The 23,102-nt window shown below is 44.1% G+C and overlaps 1 protein-coding gene across 1 annotated transcript in view; it reads right to left on the bottom strand.

Moving 5' to 3' along the window:
* Nucleotides 1-6,584: 6,584 nt before the first annotated feature.
* ACP6 (acid phosphatase 6, lysophosphatidic) overlaps nucleotides 6,585-23,102 on the bottom strand; it is a 22,568-nt gene continuing 6,050 nt past the window's right edge. The window contains exons 3-11 of the mRNA XM_007948364.2: nucleotides 18,033-18,161; nucleotides 17,797-17,927; nucleotides 17,379-17,458; nucleotides 13,951-14,038; nucleotides 13,002-13,134; nucleotides 11,309-11,406; nucleotides 9,089-9,184; nucleotides 7,315-7,480; nucleotides 6,585-6,728 (exon numbers count right to left, since the gene is read on the bottom strand). Coding sequence (XP_007946555.1) covers nucleotides 6,585-6,728; nucleotides 7,315-7,480; nucleotides 9,089-9,184; nucleotides 11,309-11,406; nucleotides 13,002-13,134; nucleotides 13,951-14,038; nucleotides 17,379-17,458; nucleotides 17,797-17,927; nucleotides 18,033-18,161 — 1,065 coding nt within the window. The remainder of the gene's footprint in view (nucleotides 6,729-7,314; nucleotides 7,481-9,088; nucleotides 9,185-11,308; nucleotides 11,407-13,001; nucleotides 13,135-13,950; nucleotides 14,039-17,378; nucleotides 17,459-17,796; nucleotides 17,928-18,032; nucleotides 18,162-23,102) is intronic.

The following is a 23,102-nucleotide window of genomic DNA, read 5'->3' as shown; positions in this document are numbered from 1 at the left end:
CATTGAGCTGTTTGAATAAACAGATGCTGTGCTGGAGGCACTTAACTAATCTATCCCAAGAAATTTGGAAGACAGCTACCTGGCCAACTGATTAGAAGAGATCCATATTTGTACCCATTCCAAAGAAAGGTGATCCAACAGAATGTGGGAATTATTGAACAATATCATTAATATCACACACAAGTAAAATCTTGCTGAAGATAATTCAAAAACGCCTGCAGCAGTATATTGACACAGAACTTCCAGAAATGCAAGCTGGATTCAGAAGAGGACATGGAACAAGGGATACCATTGCTGATGTCAGATGAATCTTGGCTGAAAGCAAAGAATACCACAAAGGTATTTACCTGTGTTTTATTGACTGTTTTAGTTACTTTGTGCTGCTCTAACAGAAATAGCACAGGTGGATGGCTTTAACAAATAGGAGGGTATTCTCTTACAGTTTTGGAGGCCAGAAGTCCACGTTCAATGTGCCAAGCTTTAGGGGCTGGGTCAAAGTCCCTCAACCCTGTGCTTCAGTTTTGCCTCTTGCTCCTGACCCACTGGAGCTAGAGGTGTCTCTTCACTCAGGCAGCTGCTGGCTGCTGAGGCTAACAAGCCCAAGGTTGACAAATAAAATGGCACAGTCCTAACATTACCAAACAACACAGCAGGTCATTAATTCAAGTCCAGAGACAGTCCCAAGATCAGCAGAAAATATGGCAGGCCTGCTGCTAATTGAACACCTGGCTACATATAGTGTTCAAGTGTGCAAAAAAGCTTCAGACAATTCCCAGACTTCTTAAGAAGACCACATCCCTAAAGCAGCTACTCAGCTTCTTCACAGTAGCTTCCACCATGGAGTTGATTGTCAGTCTCACCATGGGCAATAACTACAACCAGCTGCCCAGCCAAGTCGACACATAAACTTAATTACCACATTGACTATGCAAAAGCATTTGACTATATGGATCATAACAAATTCTAGATAGCACTGAGGAGAATGGGAATTCCAGAACACTTAATTTGCTTATGAAGAACCTGTACCAGGAATCTGTACGAGGAGGCTGTCGTTCAAACAGAACAAGGAGATATTGCATGGTTTAAAATCAGGAAGGGAGTGTGTCAGGGTTGTAGCCTTTCACCATACTTACTCAATTTGCTGAGCAAATAATCTGAGAAGCTGGACTGTACAAAGAAGAATGTGTCATCAGGACTGGGGGAAGACTCACTAACAACCTGTGATATGCAGATGACACAAACTCGCTTGTTGAAAGTGAAGATGACTTGAGGCACTTACTGATAAAGATTAAGGACTACAGTCTGCAGCATGGATTACACCTCAACATAAAGAAAATGAAAAGCCTCACAACTGGATCAATAAGCAGCATCATGATAGATGGAGAAAAGAAAAAAGTTGTCAAAGATTTCATATTACTTGGTTCCACAATCAACACCAATGGTAGCAGCAGTCAGGAAATCTGATGATGTATTGCACTGGGCAAATCTGCTGCAAAAGACCTCTTTAAGATGCAGACAAGGAAAGACGTCTCTTTGAAGACTAAGGTGCACTTAACCCAAGCCATGGTATTTTCAATTGTCTCATATGTATGTGAAAGCTGGACAATGAATAAGGAAGACCGAAGAAGAGTTGATGCTTTTGAGTTGTGTTGTTGGTGAAGAATACAGGTAGTACTGTGGACACCAGAAGAACTAACAAATCTGTCCTGGAAGAAGCACAGCCAGAATGCTTCTTGGAAGCGAGAATGGCCAGACTTGGTCTCACCTACTTTGGTCATGTTGTCAGAAGAGACCATGGAGAAGTATATCATGCTTGGTAAAGTGCAGGGTCAACAAAAAAGGGAAAGACCCTCAATGAGATGGATTGACACTGTGGCTGCATCGATACACTCAGGTATAGCAAGGATTGTGAGGCTGGTGCAGGACCGGACAGTGTTTTGTTCTGTTGTACACAGTGTTGCTATGAGTCGGAGCTGGCTCAATGGCACCTAACAACAACATATATGCACCTGTATATGCACATGTATATACACATATATGCCTTGCTATATACATACATGCATGAATATCTACCTAGGTAACCACTCACATGTTTTGGGAATACTGATGTTGTTACTAAATTTTGTTATAGAATTTACCAAAAAGATCTCTTAATCTTGTGTATTTCTTATTGTCATCATTCACTTTGGTTAAGTTGTACACACTACACCCACATTTGCCTTTCCCACCACCAAAAAATACCATGTGTCTACTGTCTAGAGAGTGATACCCCTCCCTTTCATCTCTAGTAACCACCAAAGAATGTTGATTGCCATAGGTATACCTATTTTGTCTTTTTATAGAAGTGGTATGATACAATATTTGTCCTTTTGTGCCTTGACTTATTCCACTCAGTATAATGCCCTCCAGATTCATTCATGTTATGTTTTGCAGATTCATCATTATTTTTTGTAGTTGTGTATTATTCCGTTGTATGTATACACCATTTTATTTATCCATTCATCTGTTGATAGGTGCTTAGGTCATTCCAGTCTTTTTGCAATAAACATAGGTGTGTATTTATCTATTCAAGACACTGCTATTAGATCTCTAGTGTATATCCTAAGGAGTGGGATTGCTGGATCATAAGGTATTTCTATTTCTAGCTTTTTAAGGAAGAGCCATACCATTTTCCATAGTGCTTGTCATTTTGTTATCTCATCAGCAATGGGTAAAGTTTCAATCTTCCACTTCCTTATCAGCATTTGTTGTTTTCTGTGTATTTGGTCAGCGTCATTTTTCCAGGGGCAGGATGGTATCTCATTGCAGTTTTTGATTTGCATCTGTCTAATGGCTAAAGATTATGAGCATATTTTCATGTTTGTTGGCTACTTGAATGTCCTCTTTGGTGAAGTGTCTACTCCTGTCCTTTGCCCATTTTTTAATTGGATTGTTTGTCTTTTTGTTGCTGAGTTGTTGAAGTTTTCTCTATATTTTACAGATTAGACCCTTACTGGAGATATTCTTCCCAAAGAATTTTCTGACTCATATTTTAAAAACAATATCTGTGTTGAGAACAGATTGAGGGGAGATGGGAAGAGCAGAAAAAGGAGACTAGTTAGAAGACCTTTGTGATAATCCAGGTGAGGGATGATGCTGAGACTAAGCAGCAAAGGAAGTCTTAAAAACTGGTCAAGTCTGGATATGATTTGAAGAGAGATGAAATGGGATTTGCTGATGAATTAGATGTAGGACATGAGAGGAGGAGCAGCCAAGGGTGATTCCAAAGTTCTTGGCCCAAGCAAGTGGGTGAATGGTGGTGCCATTACCTAGATAGAAAAGTCTATGGAACGAATAGATTAGAACAGGCATGAAAACTGAGTTTATTGTAGACAATGGGAGGTTTCATACATATTAAATACCTTTAATATCCACATAGAGATATTGAGTACACAGCTGGACATGAGACTGGAGTTCAGGAGAGAAGTTCAGGTTGAAGTTATGAATTTAGTAGACACTGTAGAAATAATAATTGAAATTGTGGAATTGCCTGAGATCACCTAGGGGGTAAGTGCAGACAGAGAAAAGGTCCAAGGACTAATCCTTGGGCACTCCCATGATTAGAGATTAGATATAGATTCAGCAAAAACTGAGAAGTTGAGATGGAGGAAAGCCAAGAGTATTTGTCATGGAAGCCAAATGAAGAAAATGATTGGCAGATGACTGGCTGAGGAACCAAGAAGCATAAGATAAAGTGGTGGGCTTCCAGCCCATGGAACAAGAAAGCTGAGTGCCTTTGGGCAGGAGCCTTGATAGCAGAGTGGCATGCACCTAGGTGAACCTATTGGCAGAGCTAAAAGACCTTTGTAACACTTGCTCAAGCAGGACAGAGGCCAGGTTGAGAGGCCAAGGGCCAGAGAGGCATGCCTGAGGGCACAGCAGAGGGGAGACTGTCCTGATTGATAGAATTGTATCCTGAGATCGTTCCTGAACCTGAATTGTAGCCTAGTTACTTCCCTAATAAACTCCATAATCCTGAGTGCTGTCTGTTAGTTCTGTGTGGCCACTGCAACCTAGCAAAGAAGTAGTGTTTTGGTTACCTAGTGCTGCTCTAACAGAAATACCACAAATTGGATGGCTTGAACAAACAGGAGTTTATTCTCTTACAATTTGGAGACCTTAAGTCCAAGTTCAAAGTGCCAGGCTCTAGGGGCTGGGCAAAAGCCCTTCAACCTTGGGCTTCGGCTCTGCCTCCAGCTCCTGGCCCACTGAAGCTAGAGACTTTTCTTCACTCAGGCAGCTGCTGGCTACTGAGGCCAGCAAGCCCAAGGTTGACAAGTAAAAAGGCACAGTCCCAATGTTACCAAACAACACAGCAGGCCACTAATTCAAGTCCAGAAGAAGTCCCAAGATTGGCAGTGCATGGCAGGTTGTTGAACAATGACTCAGCTACATGCAGAGTTCAAGCATTCCATAAGCTGGAGACCTTCCTCAAAGCTGCTTCTAATATTCTGGAAGCAGCCACATCTCTAAAGCAGCTACTCAACAGCTCTAGTAGATTCCACCATGGAATTGATTGTCAATCTCACCAGGAATAACTACATCCAGCTGCCCAGCCACTCAACCAGGCCCAGCCAAGTTGACAACCTTAACTACCATAAGTAGTGAGTGCTATTGGAAGGGATGGTTGATGTCAGAAATGGCAAAAAAAAAAAAAAAAAAATCCACTCTCTGTGGAGAGTGGTGAAATGTCTGGCTTCATAAGAATAAGCCTTAGGCTGCTAATGGTGATTCTGTCTCCCCCTTGTGAAGTTAGAGGTCAGATGAGTATGGTACCCCCATGCCCTTGACTCAACGGCACATAACAACAAAGGGAAGAATGTGGTGGTTGGAAGGGATCATGTTGGTTAAAGTTTTGGATAGGTTTGATGTTTTACCAGGAGAGAAGTATCATGAATAGGTTTAAAGCTGATAGAGAAGGAGCTCTGGTAGCATAGTGGCTAGAGCACTTGACTGCTAACCAGAAGGCTGGCGGTTCAAACCCACCAGCCACTCCTTGGAAGGAAGGTTGGGCAATCCTACTTCCGTAGTGATACTGCCTCGGAAACCCAAGGAGGGGTCGCTATGAGTTGGGGCCGACTCGATGGCACATAACAACAACAACAACAGGAAGGAGTCAGTGGAGGAATATACAAAGGTGATAGGCAAAGGGGCTGGGATGGAGATTCAGACAAGAGGAGGGACACCTCTTCGTCTGATGTGGGAAAGCTTGGGGTAGCAGGAAGTGGTGAGGCTTTCATGATTGTTGTCTTCTTGGAGAGGTAAAGGGATGGTGCTTTGAAATTGAAGAATGCTTGGAACAGATTCTGGGAAAGAATGAGAAGGTTGACAAGGAAATGGGGGGAGGGGTCATAACGTAGCCATGAGGACCTAGTTAGAGTCCTTATTTTGAGTAATTCCAACCCACCACTGCAGAGCCCTCATGGTGGTTGCTGCAGCCATAGCCCCGAGGCTGAGCAGTCTTTCTGCTTCCTCCCCCTGGAGGGGGGTGGGGAGTACAGGGTGGGGGTGGGGGGCATCTCACAGCTCAGCAACAAACTGTTCCCTGCCTTTCAAACCCATCCCACAGGCAATATTCTTCCCTCCCTCCATGTTTATCTTGCTAATTCCTACTCACCTTTCCCTACCAGGCTCAGGCCAGAATGTCCCCCAAAGCCTTACTCAATTGTTCTCCCCAGTCCCCCTCCCCTTCCCCCCAGGGTTAAGTGTTTCTTCTTTGCACCCAAATGTTGTTATGTGCCATGAGCATAGCACCCCTCCTTGGGTTTCCAAGGCAGTATCACTATGGAAGTAGATTGCCCAACCTTCCTTCTGAGGGGTGGCTGGTGGGTTTGAACTGCCTGCCTTCTGGTTAGCAGTCAAGTGCCTTAGGCACTACACTACCAGAGCTACCCCTCATATACCTTGATCACAGCATGACACTGTATTTGTAATTACGTCTTACTTATCCACCTTTCCTACTGGGCTGAAACAACTTGAGGGCAGAACATTTTCAACTTTATAATGATCACTACTTAGTAGGTGGCAGCCCCAGATAATGGAAACTGTTACCAAACTCAGCTACTACTGAAAGGCTGTCAGTTTGAGACACCATGGAAGAAAGGCCTGGTGATCTACTTCCAAGAAATCAGCCACTGAAAACCCTATGGGGTACAGTTCTGCTCTGACACACACAGGGTTGTCATAAGTTGGAATCGACTCCATGGCAACTAAAACTGGAACTTAGTAAGTGTTCAATAAATGTTTATGAAATGAAGATAAAAGAACTGGAGTCCAAAAAACAACACGATTCTATAGCTGAGTGTCTTTCGTACTCAGAGTGCCTTTGCTTCTGATGATGAAAATCAAGCCACAAAATAGAGACATATCCCTTTAGTCTCAACAATTCACCCCTTTTCCTTTCAGGAAGAGATCTCCTACAGGGAGTAAATATCCTTATCCTATGCATTAACCCTTTGTCTCCCTCACCAAATACACATTAGCCTGAGACATTGTGAAGAGACATTTTATTTTAAAAATCAACAAATCCTATTTATATAAACCAATCACTCTCCATTCCCAAGTTCTATCATCTGTGTCTGGGAGCAGAGTCTGTGGTATTGTTCTGGGCTTAAGGTGTAAACGGACATGGCGTTCAAGAACTTGTCTAGCGGGCAGAGTCCTTCAGGGCATCCTTTTGGCACCTGCTCCTGTGGAAGAGACATAACTCAGCAGGTCCACTGAGGACCTTTCCTTATGCTGCTTTCAGCTGAGTCCAGAGGTCTAAGAGGCACACACTACCCAATCAGCTTCCAGATTAAACATACCAATCCTGCTTATAAAAGGCAGTCAAGAAATATGTGTTGAACTGATGGGAGAAGACACAGTCAAGTTATATCATTGAGCTAGGAGAGCTTAAGGTCTCATGATCCTTGGAGAGGGCTGTGCATTCTGCACTGGGCACACAGTGATGGAGCCACCAAGACATGAAGAGTGCTCACACCACCTCCCAAAGACACCATCATTAATTTTCATATAGGCTTCACAGTCAGGATATTACCATCCTGGCAGAGATACTCAAGAGTAAAGAAGGAAGGTGGCCCTGTAAGTAGAAGTCTGTAACAGAACCATGTACCAAGTCCTGCTGTATCCCTGGGTCACCTAACAGGATTCACAGAGATGATTGTATCACCGGAGACTGTACTGGGCCTGAGGAGGGAGACTTGGTGCTAAACCAAGGTGGATAAAGCTGAGAGGATGGTGCCTAATCACCCAATCCTACCTCAGAGGTCTTACCTCTCCATGGTAATAGAGCCGCACAAACCACTCCTTGGATTCCTGGTGCTGGTAGAGTTCCATGGTCAGGTCAACAGCAAATGGGGGCCATTTATGGTCAAAAATCCCCAGGGCCATTAAGAGAGGCATGAGGGTCACATCATGAGCTGCATAGAGGTACAGTTTTCTGCAAAGAATAAACAATTCTCCATATTTCTTTTCCTCAGGACTCTGGAAGCCAGGACACTGCCTGCCTCCTCAGAAACCAGGTGACACCTAGAAATCAGTTGAGCCTTACATAAAAGTCCTTTGAAATAGATGGTGGGGAGAACCCTATTCCCTATCTCTCATGTTTTTATGAGGTGGGACCTCCCCAGCCTCTGGAATAACTTTCCAGGCTCCCACCCACCCGCTTGGTCTCCTGCTCACTCATTGGCTCACTCCTCCTCTGGTGAGCTTAGAAGAAAGAACTGAGCATGTGTAGTTTAGGCTCCACCTCTTTTCTCTCTTTGGGACCAGCCTGCTTATAGTGAATACTCTACTCTCAGCCATGTGATGCGAGCTCTGCCCCTTGCAGGGAAGGCTTGCAGTTTGGGAGAATTAAGTTCATTTTACAGGAATATTAATAAACCTGTTTAGCCCTCATCCCATTTTCCAAATGGCTTTAATCAGTAATAAAGGTACCATTTTCATCTATATCTGTCTGACCTCTGCATCTTCTCTTGGACAAGATCAATGATTTTATTTATTGATCCTCTACCCTAGAAGACCAGCATTAGACCCAGAAGTATCCACAGAGTGGCAAGAAGGCAAAAGCCAGCAAGTAATGTACCGTCATCACAGGTACTGTGAAGGGCAGGGCAGGGTATTCACATGATTTGCTATTATAAACCCCGGCCCAATGTCCTGAATGGTCCTGTCTTCTACCCCGTCCACATTCATCAAAAGTCTCCATGTGTAATCTCTCTCAGTCAAGAAGGAAGCCTGTAACAGTGTTTCTTCAGCATTAAGCATCATGCAAATCACCTGAGGACCTTCAGCCTGAGGGCCTGAGAATCCAACAAGCTTCCAGGTAATACTGCAGCTGTTCATTTGCAGGCCACGCTTTGAGTAGCAGGTGTTCCCCAACCTGGGGTTTTAGGCTCTATGAAGGTAGCAGTGGAGGTTCATAAACCACTTCCAACAACTTCCAGTACCTAACAGATATTATACCCTTCTACACATTCAATGGGGAGCTCTGGTGGTGTAGTGCCTGAGGCATTTGACTGCTAACCAGAAGGCTGGTGGTTCAAACCCACCAGCCACTACTCGGAAGGAAGATTGGGCAATCTACTTCTGTAGAGAAACTGCCTCAGAAATCCAAGGAGGGGTCACTATGAGTTGGATTCAGCTCAGTGGCAGTGAGTTTGGTTTTTGGTTTTTTTACACCCTCAATGAGGGTGTTCAGACTTAACAACTATGGAGCAATTATCTTTTTTTGGGGCTGTTATACTATCAAATGAGTGTGATATCATGATTAACTACTGTGTTGGACATATGTTCAATTAGTAAAAAATGGAAAAATAAATTTAATAAATTTAGGGTACTTTTTTGCAAAATAAAAATTTTGTAATATGGTAGGAGACATGTGGTAGGAAGAAAAGGAAAATTTTCTTTTACTTTTACCTGCAGGACCCAGGGCCTCTTAAACACCCACCTTAAGTCAACTGAGAGCCTGATTTTTGTCACCTAAGACTTGGGTTCCCTCCTTGCAGCCCTCACCCCACAGAAGCACAAAGCAGAGTTGTGACAGTACCTGATCTTGCCGGGTGGAGTGGCAGGGTCCATGGCTTTCAGCAGGTTGTTCTCCAGGATGTGGAGGAAAGGGCCTACCATCAATTGAATACTTTCCCTGTGTCAAGTGAACAACATTTAAGCACCCAGGGGGCACTCAGTACATGGGAGATATCAGCTGGTTCAGCACCCCTCCCCCAGGGCCTCATGGGCTCAACCAGAGAAAGTGGAGAAAAAAGGAAATGCAGGAGGGAAGATGACAGGAGAGAAATGGCATTGCCTCATGTTTGAGGCTTCTCTGTCAACAAAGGCTTCCAACAACAAAAGCAATCAAGATGTGGGTTGGGTAGGAGGAGTGCAAGAGTGGCAACTGGGATAAGGTACAACGAACTAGACCTTCAGGAACAAAAGAACAAAGCTAGGAAGGATAAAGTGTCGAGATTTCCAGGAAAACCCTTAGGAAAGTGATCAGAAGGAAATATTATTATAACATCATAAGCTACAATTTTGTGTGCCATCCCTCTTCTCTTCTGAGTTTAGACCATAGGGGCTTTCTTATTAATATTTGATGTAACAAGAAGTTCAGAGGTAGTGCTCCCACAGTTAGCTCTGTGGCTCCACCACTTTCACTCCCATGCTCCCACCTCAAGATCACAAGGTGCCGACTGCAACTCAAAGCATGTCCTCGAGCAAGTAAACAAAGTCAGAAGAGGTGGGAGGTAGGGGAAGCAGCTAACGGTGTTTTTGTGCCTCCCACTTTTTATCAAAGAGGAAAAAACTTCTCCCAGAAAACCCAGAACTATCCCTAAGTCAATCACTGACAAAACAATCACCATGATTGGCTTAGAACAATCTTTATTGATGGCAACTGGGCAAATTGTCACCTTTATAAATCAAGGAATGTTGGAGCAATGCACGAGGAGTAGGCAACCAACACCATAGGCTACATTCTTTTTCTAGAAAAAATGTGTGCAGGCCAAGCTGAGTTGGAATGCACTGTGCCATTGAAACCACTTGGCCTAGAAGAAACAACAGCTTTATGAGACATGGGCTAACTGGAATGGAAAAGAGTGGATCAGGTCCTGTTTTAAATATTTTGTATCAGGAGAAAGCAAATATAGCCGCATGCCAAATCTGGTCTGCCTGTTTGTTTTTATAAATAAAGTTTTACTGGAACTCACCCATGCCTACTTGTTTATATACCGTCTATGGCTGCTTCATACACAAAGCCAGATATGAACAGTTGTGACAGACACTGCATAGCCTGTAAAGCCTAAAAAATTTACTAAATATGTGCACGTATCCTGGAGGGAAGACAGCAGGTGACAATTTAGGTCTAGCGGGAAGAGAGGAAGGAAGCTGATAAGTCGCAGGCAGTGGCAGCAAGCCAGGTGGCTTGGCTGAAGCCTCTTGGATGCAGGAGGCTAGTGTAGCAGTGGACATGCTGACTCTGGTGGGAGGAAAGCAAGGAGAGGCCCTTATTCTTATGCAGCAGACCATGCAAATTCTTGAAACGTTAGATGCTTTTTCCTCCCACTCACCTTTCCCAGGACTATTCCTCTACCTCCTATCTCTCCCCTCTCTGTCAAGGTACCTATTCTGAGGGCAAGTTGAATGCTCTCAACCGATCTCAGAAAAAAGTGTCTTTCATAATTGAGTAAGAAATAAACATTCATTCTGGTGGTCAGGAAATAGGCTTTCTAAAAACAGAGCCCTAAGAAGCAGTAATATAGAGAAAATACAGGATCTGTAGTCAGAGGATCTGGGTCTAAGTTCTGTCTTGACCACTTGCCAGTGGAACGTACGCAAGGTAACAACTATTTCTATATAAAGTCAGGGATAGTGACACTTACCTCACAGTGAGAACAAGAAAATGATTTGTAAATTATGACATAATGAACAAAGTTAGCGATAATTATTTTTCTTCCAGCTTCCCCCACCCATATCCTTTGAAATTTACAGCAAAAGGAAAAAATTAGTGATGAAGAAATGGCAATAGGGTGGTGACTCCTTGTTCTGTGTCACAGTGAATGGAACTATTAGGTCACCAGTCCCAGCTCCCGTAGCATAGGGTCCTAGGGTCAAGCCCATTCAGTAGGGAGCAGAACGGGTTTGTTCCAGCCTCTTCACACACGGAAATGCTAGGTGGTAGGTGTGAATGGGCTGATGAACCCCTCTTCCCCACACACTCAGAGGCCTGATCAAGTGTGACTTTACACCAACATCTAAAAAAGCCTCTCACCTGTCTTCAGGCAGGATGTACAAGGCTGTGTCCACAGCTCTCTCCTCTATCATCTGTGCAAACCTCTTCAGTGTTGGACAGCTTGGGAGGCTATGCACCTGAAAGGGCCAGAGGTCCGGTTTGAGAAAGAAATGCTGAGCATGACAACTGACCACTTGCATAGAGCTACAGGGGCTTGTCTTCTCCTGGGGAGGGCTTTAACAGCTCAAGAAGCTGTGTCCCCAAGGCCTTTCTCTCACTAGTCCTAGAGATCTGAAGGCATAAGGGAAAGATTAGTGATGAAGAAACCACAGTAGTATGGTGGCTCCTTGTTCTCTATCACAGTGAATGGAAAAAACACCCCCCCCCCTTTCTAATGGTTTCCCATCTACTCTAAAATAGTAATTTAAAAAAGTTATATTGTTTTAAGCTTAAAAAAAAGACAAATATTCATAAATTTCTATTGGCCTTCATTTCCCCCAAAATGAATTCTAAAAAGCATGCCATAAACACTTTACATAAACCCCTGCCTCATCATCCTAACAAGAGGCTCGCTGTTCACACATAAGCACAGGTGCAGTTCTGCCTTCAGGTGCACTGTCGCTTTCACAAGGGAAGGAAGGAGGATCCAGGCTATTCTTCCTTTGGGTGCCTGACTTTTGAATCTAGAAAAGCATTTCCCATTGTGTGTTCTTCAGCATTTATTCCATAAGGAAAAGAGTCTATGGCTAAAATAAGTTCAGAGAAAATAGACTTAAACAAGATTAACTAGGTTTCTTTTTTTTTGCCACGGGCCTCTCAGATTTCTAAAATATGCTGATGTGCTTATAGGTTCTTCCAAAAGTGATACAATAAGAAGGGACTCCAAAATTTTTAGATGACAGACCCTCCATACCCACCCCACCCACTAATAAGACACACACTGAAAGCAAGGGAACAGGGATTCTGGGATTCATAATTTAAGAAACAATGTGCTAGAATTCAGTGTCTATGCTCCTGAGTGAAGAGTCCTCCCTGACTGCTTTCTACCCCTCAGTCCCCATATCCACTCCCTGTACAAGTCCCATCATGGTGTTATGGATTTGTGTCCCCTGAAAATATGTGTCAACTTGGCTGGGCCATGATTCTCAGTATTGTGTAATTATCCTCCATTTTGTGATTAATAATTATCCATGTATTGTAAATCCTAACTTTTATGATGTTAATAAGGCAAGATTAGAGGCAGTTATGTTAATGGAGCAGGATGTAATCTACAGGATTAGGTGTTATATATTGAGTCAATCTCTTTTGAGATATAAGAAATTAGAGAAGCAAGCAGAGACAGAGGGACCTCCTACCATCGTGAAAGAAGAGCCGGGAATGGAGTGCATCCTTTGAATCCTAGGTCCCTGTGCTGAGAAACTCCTAGACTCAGGGAAAGATTGAGAGAAGGACCTCCCCCCAAGAGCTGACAGAAAGAAAGCCATCCCCTAGAGCTGCCACCCTGAATTCGGACTTCTAAACTGTGAGAGAATCAATTTCTGTTCGTGAAAGCCATCCACATGTGGCATATTTCTGTTATAGCAGCCCTAGAGAACTAAGACCCATGGCTACCTCCAAAACAGGAGGCCTCCTCCACTTCTCTCCATTATGGTTGTAACTCAGGAGCCAGTCCATCTAGGTGCCCAGCCCAGGCTCCCCTAGCCCCTGGGTCTAGGGCAGACAGGCATCCCACCTGCTCAGCAGCCACATTGTCCAGAAGGATGAGGAAGTCCACCCCGTCACCACTGCCAAGGCCCATTCCTTCCTTCACCTTTTTTAGATCCTCTGAGATTCCTGGCTGCAAAGAGGCAGCCTCCCTCCGGCCTCTGCCAAAGAAAAAGAAGAAATTGCTTATAGTGTGTAGTGCTTAAAATCTGCACAAAGTATACTTCATTCAACATTTTGGATCTCATTTAATCATCACAACAACCCACTGATATTAGCTGGTATCACTCTCACTTTACTGATGAGTAAACTGAGGCTCCATGAAGTTGAATGACTTGTAAAAGTAAGAGCTAGAATCAAAATCTGAATTTTCCAAATCCAACTCTGGTGATGTTTTCTGTTATACCAAAAGTGGTCCATGTCTATCTGAAAACAGCATTCTCTTTCTTCTGGAGAACACATACTATATAGTCTTAGTGCAGCCAAGAAGTATCTGAAACTAAAAAGTTCCATCAATGTAAACAGATTCATCCTACAAGGCAGTACATTGGTAAGAAAAGGGAAACTGGTATCTTCTGCTTACACATATGGATTTTCAGTTTGATGACTGACACAACCATCTTTCATCTAACCTGTTTCCTTATCTGCCCTGGACTATTGGGAGAATAATGTTTTGTAAACAGCAAAACTCCGCACCTCACACCAACCCCCCTGCCAAGGGCTATATAAGTCATCTCTCCATCGGGGAATTGGCTTTCCCCAGGCTTCCTGAACCTTCATTATGAGCCTGCCACTGTGAGCAAGTTTCTTCACTTCCTGGACAGTGGACATCAGACCTGGAGGGTAACTTAATGCCTTCCAACCTTTATCCACCAGCAGGGTAAACCTAGATGTGTCCTCAGTACAGGCAGACTCCTGCCAGCAAAGTTGGTAAAAGGATGTCCCCTGCTGGTGAAGGGGAACCCAGAGGCTGTTACCTGGTCCTTTGCCTCAGGCTCCAGCAGTTTTGGTAGTTGGGGTACAAGACTTCAGAGCTTGCTTCATCAGTGTGGATAATGATGGGTCCTTCGAGGAGGAAAGCACAGGCAGGAAGAGGCCTCAGCTCGGTTCTTCCCAGCATCCACATCCCTCTTCCAACCCTCTGTCTAGAAAGAAAGCTGTTCCAGGAGGCAGATGATCAAGCCTACTCCCTAAGAACAGTGACTGCTTTCAACATGCCCTGGCTCTGCTAGCAGGAACTTTCCTGTGACCTGAGTAATGGAGAAAAAGCAGGCAGCAGCCTTGTTCTCTCTAGCACCACCCCTCCAATTGGGCCACAGGTCAATTTGATTAGATACAGACCGGAATCAGACTGGCACTTCCCTGCTGCATTCCAAAGGTAGCCTAGAAAATCCCAGCCTCAAAGCACTACCAGCAGTTGGACATGGTAATGAAGAATGAGTTGTTCCTGACTTTATCAGAACTAGCTTCCTTTCTGGGAGCTCTGGTAGCATAGTGCCTAAGGCACCTGACTGCTAACCAGAAGGCTGATGGTTCAAAGCCACCCGCCACTCTTCAGAAGGAATATGGGGCAATCTACTTCCATAGTGATACTGCCTCAGAAACCCAAGGAGGGGTCGCTATGAGTCGGGTCCGACTCGACGGCACATAACAACAACAACAAGCTTCCTTTCTTGCTTGCCAAAGTCCAAGCCTATGGACCCATATGGTGACTTATCACATGATAAACTGAGCACTATAGTCTTGAGGCTGGGGAGCATCCAAACCTTCTCAGACTCTGTGGTCTTACACAAATGGAAAGCAAGACTTGTAGATGAACTGCCCGAAATCAAAGATCGGACTACAAACAATGCTTCTTACATGCCTCACAGCAGCTCCCTGCTGCGTAGGGCCCAGAAGTACCCCTGATCCTGCCTATCAATGCCCAAAGAAGGCATTCTAACACCTTCTCATGCTTTTCTCTGTGCCAGAGATGGCCAGAGCCTATGGCAGTTTCCCTGTAAGCCCCCACCTTTCCACATAGTTAAAGCCTGGCTTGTCTGCTGGTAAAAGAAATAGCTCCCATCAGCAGCTCACTGGAGTTCACTGAGGTCAACCCACAGAGTGTTTAGAGTAAGAGCTATTGTTCCCAAAGAAATTACTGATGGTCAAAACCCCAGGACTTTAACAGGAGCCTATGATAACTTTACTAGAATGTCAGAATTTGAGCACATTTTGTTGGTCTGGACAGAAAAAGAAAACCACACTGGAGGTCCTAAGACCTATAGTTTAATATTGAATCCACAACTAGCCAGCCTTGGGAAGTCACTTCCCTTCTCTGGGGCTCAAGCTGCTTATCTATAAATTGAAAGGGTGGAACTACACCAGTGATTTTCAGTTGTTTCAAAGCAGTGGGACCCTTCCCCTTTTTCCTCCTATTGTTATATAAAGTAACAAAAGAAAAGATGTGAATGGCTTTGAGATCCACCCCCAACATACAAAGCATAGTCCATTTGCATTTCCTACCCCTCCTTTCCTGTAGTTCCTGAGACCCCTCTGAAAAATCTTGAGACTCGGAAGAAACCAAATGACCAGAGGTGTTCTCCAGACACATGTCCTCTAAGAGGCAGTAGAGCACAAAGGTGAGCAGTATGGATGCTGAAATCAGACTCCAGAGTTTGAAACCCAGCTCTACCATTAGTTTTCAGGACCCTGGGAAAGTCATTTAGCCTCTCTGTGCCTAGGTTCTCTTACCTACAGTGGGGATAAGGATACCTATCTCACAGGGTTACAGCAAGAATCAAACATGTTAATATATGCAAAGCTCTTAGAAACATGCCTGGTGCACTGTTAATTTTTAGTGTTAGAATAACAGCAATGATTATGACTTAAGAATCTAATATAACACATGATAATTGGCATCAGCTTGGAGTCTGATATTGGATCCACATTTTCCGATAAACATGGCTCATAGCAGGCACTCAAACAGCTGTTGAATGAATGAATGAATGAATCACCAAGTACTTAGGGCACACCAGCAGAACCCAGCTCTCTGTAGCTTAAAGATAACCGTCTGTGATTTTGCCAGGATTTTTCACTCCTGAAGCAACCCACCAAGTTGCATCACTTCCATGAATGGTGGCACCTTCTGGGGTTCCTTAGTCTATTCAAGTCCCTTGATACTGGGTAAAGCTTTGAAAGTAATTACAGGGTCCCAAGACCTCTGAGTCCAGTGCAGGGAGCCACTAGGCAGGCAGCCACACAAAAGGCTGGTTATGATACCACTTCCTTCCTTGCTGGACTCTGGAGCAACCTCAGTCTGAGATCGGACTGTGAATCAGACTACTGTCAAGAAACATCCTTCTTGGGCTAGTCACACTTTTTGTGTTTCTGAGGACATCTGCCTTTTAGAATCTGAGCAAGTGAAGCACATTCAGGTCAGACATTATGGTACACTCCTCAGCTCACTCAGAGACTCCCAAGAAATAAGCAGCAGCCCATCCAGTTTGCCTTATGTCACCCAGGTAGATGCAGCTTGTGTTCAATAGCCAACCATAGCCAGAATTAGAAGCAGCACCCAACCCAGATGGGTAAGGCCTACCTCCTCTGGCCTGAAGGTCCTATTACTTTACATTTTTTAAAAGCCTGATGGAAATCTTATATCTATTTGAGGTACTGCTGAAAAAGCTAAACAAAATAACAGGAACTATTGCCTCACGGCACCATTCTAGCATTTTAACACTGGTGAGGTCATACTGATCTGAAACTCAGACCAGCAGTTAAACGTCAATTTGAATCAGTTACAGATGATAAAATGCAGCTTCATTTGATAGACAAAAGCCTTCAATTTGTGGAATCCATGAGGGAAAATAACAACGGTGGTTCTTGGTAGTGAAAGACTGTGAACCACTGACTGTAATCATTAACTGGCTGAATACATTAAACCCAAACTCGATAGACTTTCTCAATTAGGAAAACCTGAGCAGAATACTGTTCACACATGTGGCTCATGCTGTGGACTAGGAAAAAGACCAGAGCAGTAGCAGCAGGCAGAGTTTCCGGCTAAGAGTCCCTCCTGGCCTCCCTCCTCTTCAGCAGTGTTCACCTGAGCAAAAAGCCTCCTACATTGTTCCCCAGACCTGGTGAGGGCTGCCTGGTGCAGCTCATGTGAAAGCTTGAGAGGAGAAGTCAGGAGCCAGAGACACGAGAAAGCAGCGGACGCACTGCTGCTGGTGTGGAGGTCAGGCTGGCGAGGAGAGCCTAAGGCCAGACGGGAAAGGGACCACTAGAGTACATACACTATGGTAGCCACACGTGCAGGGCAGAAACCAAGGAAACAGGTACTGAGAGAGGGATGGGCCTTTGGAAGTCAGAAGAATAAGCTCCCCAGGGGCAAGGGGCTGCGTTTTGGATCCCAAACTCGAACCTTCTTTCTGACGTTGGAAAAGCCCAGCCAACAAACACCGAGTAGACTCCAGATTCCGATATATGTTAGTGGAACGAACACTAGAAAAAAAAAAAAACGGTAGAGACACTTATAAAAGGAACACTTAATTATATACACCCTAGCTTATCCCTCAGAGCAGGTGGTAGGCTTTCAAGATCACGTGAGGGGAGTCACAGGGCTAGGAAGAATGCTTTCTCTCTGTGTGGGATGGATGCCCCAAGGGAAATCCTGAAGGCCAGTGACCACCTGTTACATAAGAGTAATTGCATCATGACAACCCCAGGTTGTCCCCTAAACTACTATGGTTGAGAGTGGGAACCACCTCAGGGGTTAGTACAGGTTTTCTCATGCTCAGGTCCTTAATTTGGGCGTAGCATCCGTTTCTCAAGTAACTTACGAAACCTCCAGTGGGTTGAAGGTTGGGGAAAGAAAAGGGATATCCTCCACATAGTTCTTCCTCAGCCTCTCTCCCAGGGCAAACATCTGCTGCATGCCCACCTTGGTCAGCTGCCCAGCAAACATGCCCCCCTGAGGTGAGGGAGAAAAAGAAGTAAGGTGAAACACCCGATGGACTGATGTACCCAGCCCAGAGGAAAACACTGACCCTTTCCCAGACAGGAAAGCATTACTCACTTTCAGTATGGTCCCATGGTACTGAGAGTCGAAAGGAGAATGTGGTTTTGAGCCACCAGCCAGACTGGTGACACTGTAATCAAACTGAGTTTGGGGAGGGACCTCTAAGAGCTGAGGGTTCCACTCTACCTGTTGTGACCATAAAAACAACACATTGTTAAAAGTGATCCTGGAGACTTACAGAATTCACATTCAGCAGCACTTGGAACACACAGCTGGAATCACCCCACATGAAGTGTGGAAACAGCTTGCAGAAAACAATTTGGCCTTTGTTCTTGGTTCTTTCAGGCTGGACCACACCTGAGGCTAATGAGTAAGGGGCTTACCAGACCAAGAGGGACCACCTGGCGGCCCAACAATGACTGGCCTTAGGACGCATGGTTTGATCTAGCATGACCATGTGGTGAGGCCAATAAAGACGCTGAACATGGAGGCTCAGAGGCCTTCCTAGTTAGCAAGAACGTATGCTATAGGGAAGGTAGCACATTCCTTGGGACATGGAAGCTTTGCCTTGGGGACCCTCCCAGCCGTCTCCCTATGCATCTCTCCATTTGTATCCTTTTCAGCTGTGATAAATCTGTAGCTATAAATGTGGTATACTCTCCACAAGATTCTGTGAGTCGTGCATTCTAGTGAATTATTGAACCCAAAGCAGTAGTCAGAGCCAGCAAGGCAGAAGGCTGGGGTGTTATGTGGACTTCTGGGCTGGCATCCTGAAGGGATAGTGGAAAACTAGTCTTGAATCTATGGCCAGCAGAGCAGAAGGTTAGGGTGTTATGTGGAGTCCTCAAATTTACAACTGATGTCTGCCTATTTGGCAGCCTGAAGGATGATGTTCTTTTAACTTGTGAGCTCTGACACAGCTCCAGGTGGCTACAGTCAGAGAAGTGCTGCATGGGTAGCTGGTCTGAAGGATAAAGTCTTTCTAACTTGTGAATTCTGACCCAGCTCCAGGTGGTTAGGGTGGGAGAGAGAATGTGCTGTGTGAGTGGCTGGTGACAAGGATGGAGAAGTGGGAAAATGAGGTCTAGGTCAGTCCTCACATTTTAGGGATTGGATTCATGCTGATCCTTATCAAATACTTGGTGACTCTGGTGTAATTTGCCCCTTACTTAGCATATCTCAAGGAGCTCTGGTGGCACAGTGGTTAAAGCATTCAGCTGCTAATCAAAAGGTTGGCGGTTCAAACCCACCAGCTGATCTGCAGGAGAAAGGTGAGGCATCTGCTTCCATGAAGATTTACAGCCTTGGAAACTGTATGGTGCAGTTCTACTCTGTAGAACTATAGGGTCACTATGAGTCTGAATCGATTCAATGAAGTGGATTTGGTTTTTAGCACAGCCTATCACCAGATCTGCAACTTTCCCATAGGAAAGAAGGAAAGGTACTTAAGCTAGAATTAAAAGAAGAAAAGACCATGATTTATTATGCCAGGTGTCCTTAGCTTAAGCCCTGTTATTGCTACACTAGTATTCACTGTTAACCCTCTCATAAGCTGTGGGGCATATATCACCCACAACATTTTCAGCTTCTCAGTTTTCTTGATAAGTTGCTATCTGAGTTGTAGTGTGTGCTATTGCCTGGCAGGAACCTGTATAACTGCATGAGTCTGAAGAAACAGGCCTAACCCCATCACTTCTACAGCCAGAGTCCAGTTGGGACATATGTGTCCCACATAATTGTATCAAAATTCATTATTACTCAAAAAATTTTTTTTTCCTTGATTTCAGCAGGTCTTCCATTATTGAAAGCATATGGTATCAATAAAAAATTCAAAGCAGAAAATAATTTGATCATGAAAGGGTTAAAGGGCTGCTCAGGTTCTAAAGGAAAATGTGGCCAGGATGCCTGGCACTCATATTGATAAATGGATGAACAAATATAATATGACCTTGGTGATCATATATTGGTAAGAAGAATTTCTTTTCTTTTTTTTTTTCCTTTTTTTAAATTGTGATTTGGGTAGATTTACAGAGCAAATTCACTTTCCATACAGCAGTTCACATACACTTTATCTCATGTCATTGACCACGGTTTACCACAATGCAACAGCTCCCCTTCTACTTCCTCCCCATAGTTACCTCTTCCCAGTGTCCATCCCTCCATACACACTCCTGCGCCCTGAGCTGTCTCCCTGTGCATAAGCAGCCCTTCTTTCTCCCATGATTGTTCTCTCCAAGGAGTGTATTTACTTGAGGTAAATGTTTAACTCATATGCCTGTATTTTGCTTGGCTGAAAACCACAGATGTGGGTTCAATTCCAGACGTGAAGGGCAGCTAGGGGCCATAGTCTCAGTGGTTCCACCAGGCTCTATCAGAGCAGCAAACCTGGTCCCTACCTTTTTTTTTTTCTCCAAATGATTGTGAGTTTTGTTCCACATTGTTCTTCCTCTCTATCAAGGATCTCCTACATAGATCCCCTTCCAAGGAGATGACAGTGGTAGCCGGGCACCATCTAGTTCTTCTGGTCTCATAGTTGTATAGGCTGTAGAACAGATGGTGTACCAGTCGCTAGGACTAATTGTTTCTGCGAAATTTTGTTTTTCTTCATTCTTCTTTGCTCTGGATGAGGAGAGACTCATCGTTGCATCTAGATGGCAGCTTGCTAGCTTTTAAGATCCCAGTCGCTACTCGCCAAAGTAGGAAGTGGAACATTTTTTGTATAGTATGTTATGCCAATTGAGCTTGATGTCCCCTGTGACTATGGTCCCAAGCCTGCAGGTTCAACTACTCAGTCCCTCTGGGTAGCTGGCTGCAACCAAGCAGTGACCACAACCTTGCCCCTTGTCAGCTCTACTATACACCTGGGAATTCTGATCATTCACATAAACTTATAGGACCATTGTCTGCCAACCCTATATATGTTCTTGGATACACTCCCCATTTCATAGACATACCTAATCGTTTAGCCTGTCTACCCATCTATCCATCATATACCCATGTTTGCCTTCACTGACAACGCAGTACTGTATGTGCAAAAGGGTTCATATTTGTTGTCTGTACCTCCCATGTACTTCTCTATGTCTTTCTCATCCTCAATGCTGCCATATTGGTCACTCATATTTGGTACATTGCCCTTCTCTGGTAAGAAGAATTTCTAAGGAATCAACCTGCTGGCCTCTATGTCCTGTCTTAAGAATTCTACTTAATGTCCCTTGTAATTACCACATATTTTGCTTCCTTTCTAATTTTTCAAACAAGTAGCTGTCATCTAAGAATTCTTCACTTTTTTACTATCTTCTTGTACTCTTTGCAATCTGGTACATGTTCCAGCGGCACTGTAATGGTTTTCCAAACATCACAAGTGGCTGCAGGTCTCATACCTCCAACTGCCCTTAAAACTCTTAGACTCATTGAGTTAGATGAGGCAGCTTCAATTTTAAAAACAGGTCTTCTTTTTCTAATTCCACACACCAGCTCCTCTTCACAACCTACTAAATCCATCTAAATACCACCACAATTCTCCTAGGCTCCAAAACACAAAACCTCTGACACTCCCTGCTGCTATACCATCTTAGCATCAAGCCCTGATGATCACTTAGAAAAAAAGTTACTCTCAATGGTCCTTTCTTTATCTTTCTGTCAGAGTATAAAACCTCATTACCTCAAATAAAAGCCGCTGACACATTCCCTCTCTTTTACTTCCACAATCCACTCACACATAACTTCCTGACTAATCCTACCAGAACACTTTTATCACATCAATAGCTATTTCCTAAGTTTTCACAGGTAAGCATCTGGACTTCAAGGATTTCCACACTTTGGTTCAGCCTCTGTATCCAGTTGTACTGTCACTACACCTCTCTCCTCACCTCCCCAGACCAGACTTTGCTCACTGCTTTCTCTGCATCTTCTTTCAGCCTGCTTCCCTCACTTGGAGAACCCTTGTTTCCATTGTCCATCCAACTTCTCTCCAACCAATGTTCAATGGTAGCTCAAGTCTTACTTCCCCATCACTAACTGCTCAAATGAATGTCTTCTTACTTTAATTCCTGCAGTACTTACAGTCAAAGGAACAATCTTTAACTTGACTTCCTACCATCATTTTGTTTTAAAACATTTGAAAACCTACTATGTCACATATCATTACATTTATCTTCCTCCATACCAGGAAAGTGCCACTGGGAGCTGTAGGTTCTCTTCACACAGAGGAAGCCCTCTGTTCTTCCAAAAGGCACTGTCTCAGTCCCACCTGCACCCAGTCTCCAACACTCAAGACTCCTCCTCTTTTGGCTAGGGACCCAGAAAAAGTTTCATGAAAGGAATAACATTTGAATTGAATAGAATTTAGACCAGCAAAGACCTATACTTGAGAGTAGGAGGTAGGTAAGAACAGAAGGGTGGTGTTCAGAATTCCAAGAGAATTGGAAATTCCATTTGAGAGTTTGAGCAAAGCAGAGATGGAGAGGACTGTATATAGGAAAGAAGTGGTTTGGTTTGCTGCAAACTGAAAGTGGTTTTCAAACTTTCTGGTTAAGACATACTAAGTACAGTTTAATTTTAATTTTGTATAGATAAAGCAAAAACTGCTTCTCTAGTTGAAGTAGTAATAGTAATCTAGAACTCCAGCCACTCAGCTTCCCTCTATCCCACAGGCTCCATAAAATAATCCGAAAGCCACCAATGTAGATCCCAAGTGGAAAGGGAAGACTAGATACAGGAAGGCCAGTGGGAAGATGCTTGCAGTAGTCTGGATGAGACCCTAGAGCTTAAGGTGTCATCTAAGGAAGAAGGAATAGATGGGGAAGATGCAAGGCATGAGTTGGACTTGGCATGTAAGTAGATAAAAGCTTTATTTTGGGGTGGTACTGACAGATAAACAAGTAAGAATAAAGAAAAAAATTTTTGAATTTAATTGTGGGTGCCTAAGCTTAGGAGCTCTGGTAGTGTAGTGCCTAAGGCACTTGACTGCTAACCAGAAGGCTGGCGGTTCAAACCACCAGCCACTCCTCGGAAGGAAGCTTGGGCAATCTACTTCTGTAGTGATACTGCCTTGGAAACTCAAGGAGGGTCACTATGAATCAGGTCTGACTCCAAGCACATAACAACAACAAGGTGACAAGAGGAGCT

Source organism: Orycteropus afer, unplaced genomic scaffold, assembly GCF_000298275.1.
Source record: "Orycteropus afer afer isolate SDZICR_OR568_19922 unplaced genomic scaffold, OryAfe1.0 scaffold00010, whole genome shotgun sequence".
NCBI classification, from domain to species: domain Eukaryota; kingdom Metazoa; phylum Chordata; class Mammalia; order Tubulidentata; family Orycteropodidae; genus Orycteropus; species Orycteropus afer.
The sequence above is the reverse complement of the archived record's forward strand: the minus strand, read 5'-3'. Positions and strand labels throughout refer to the sequence as shown.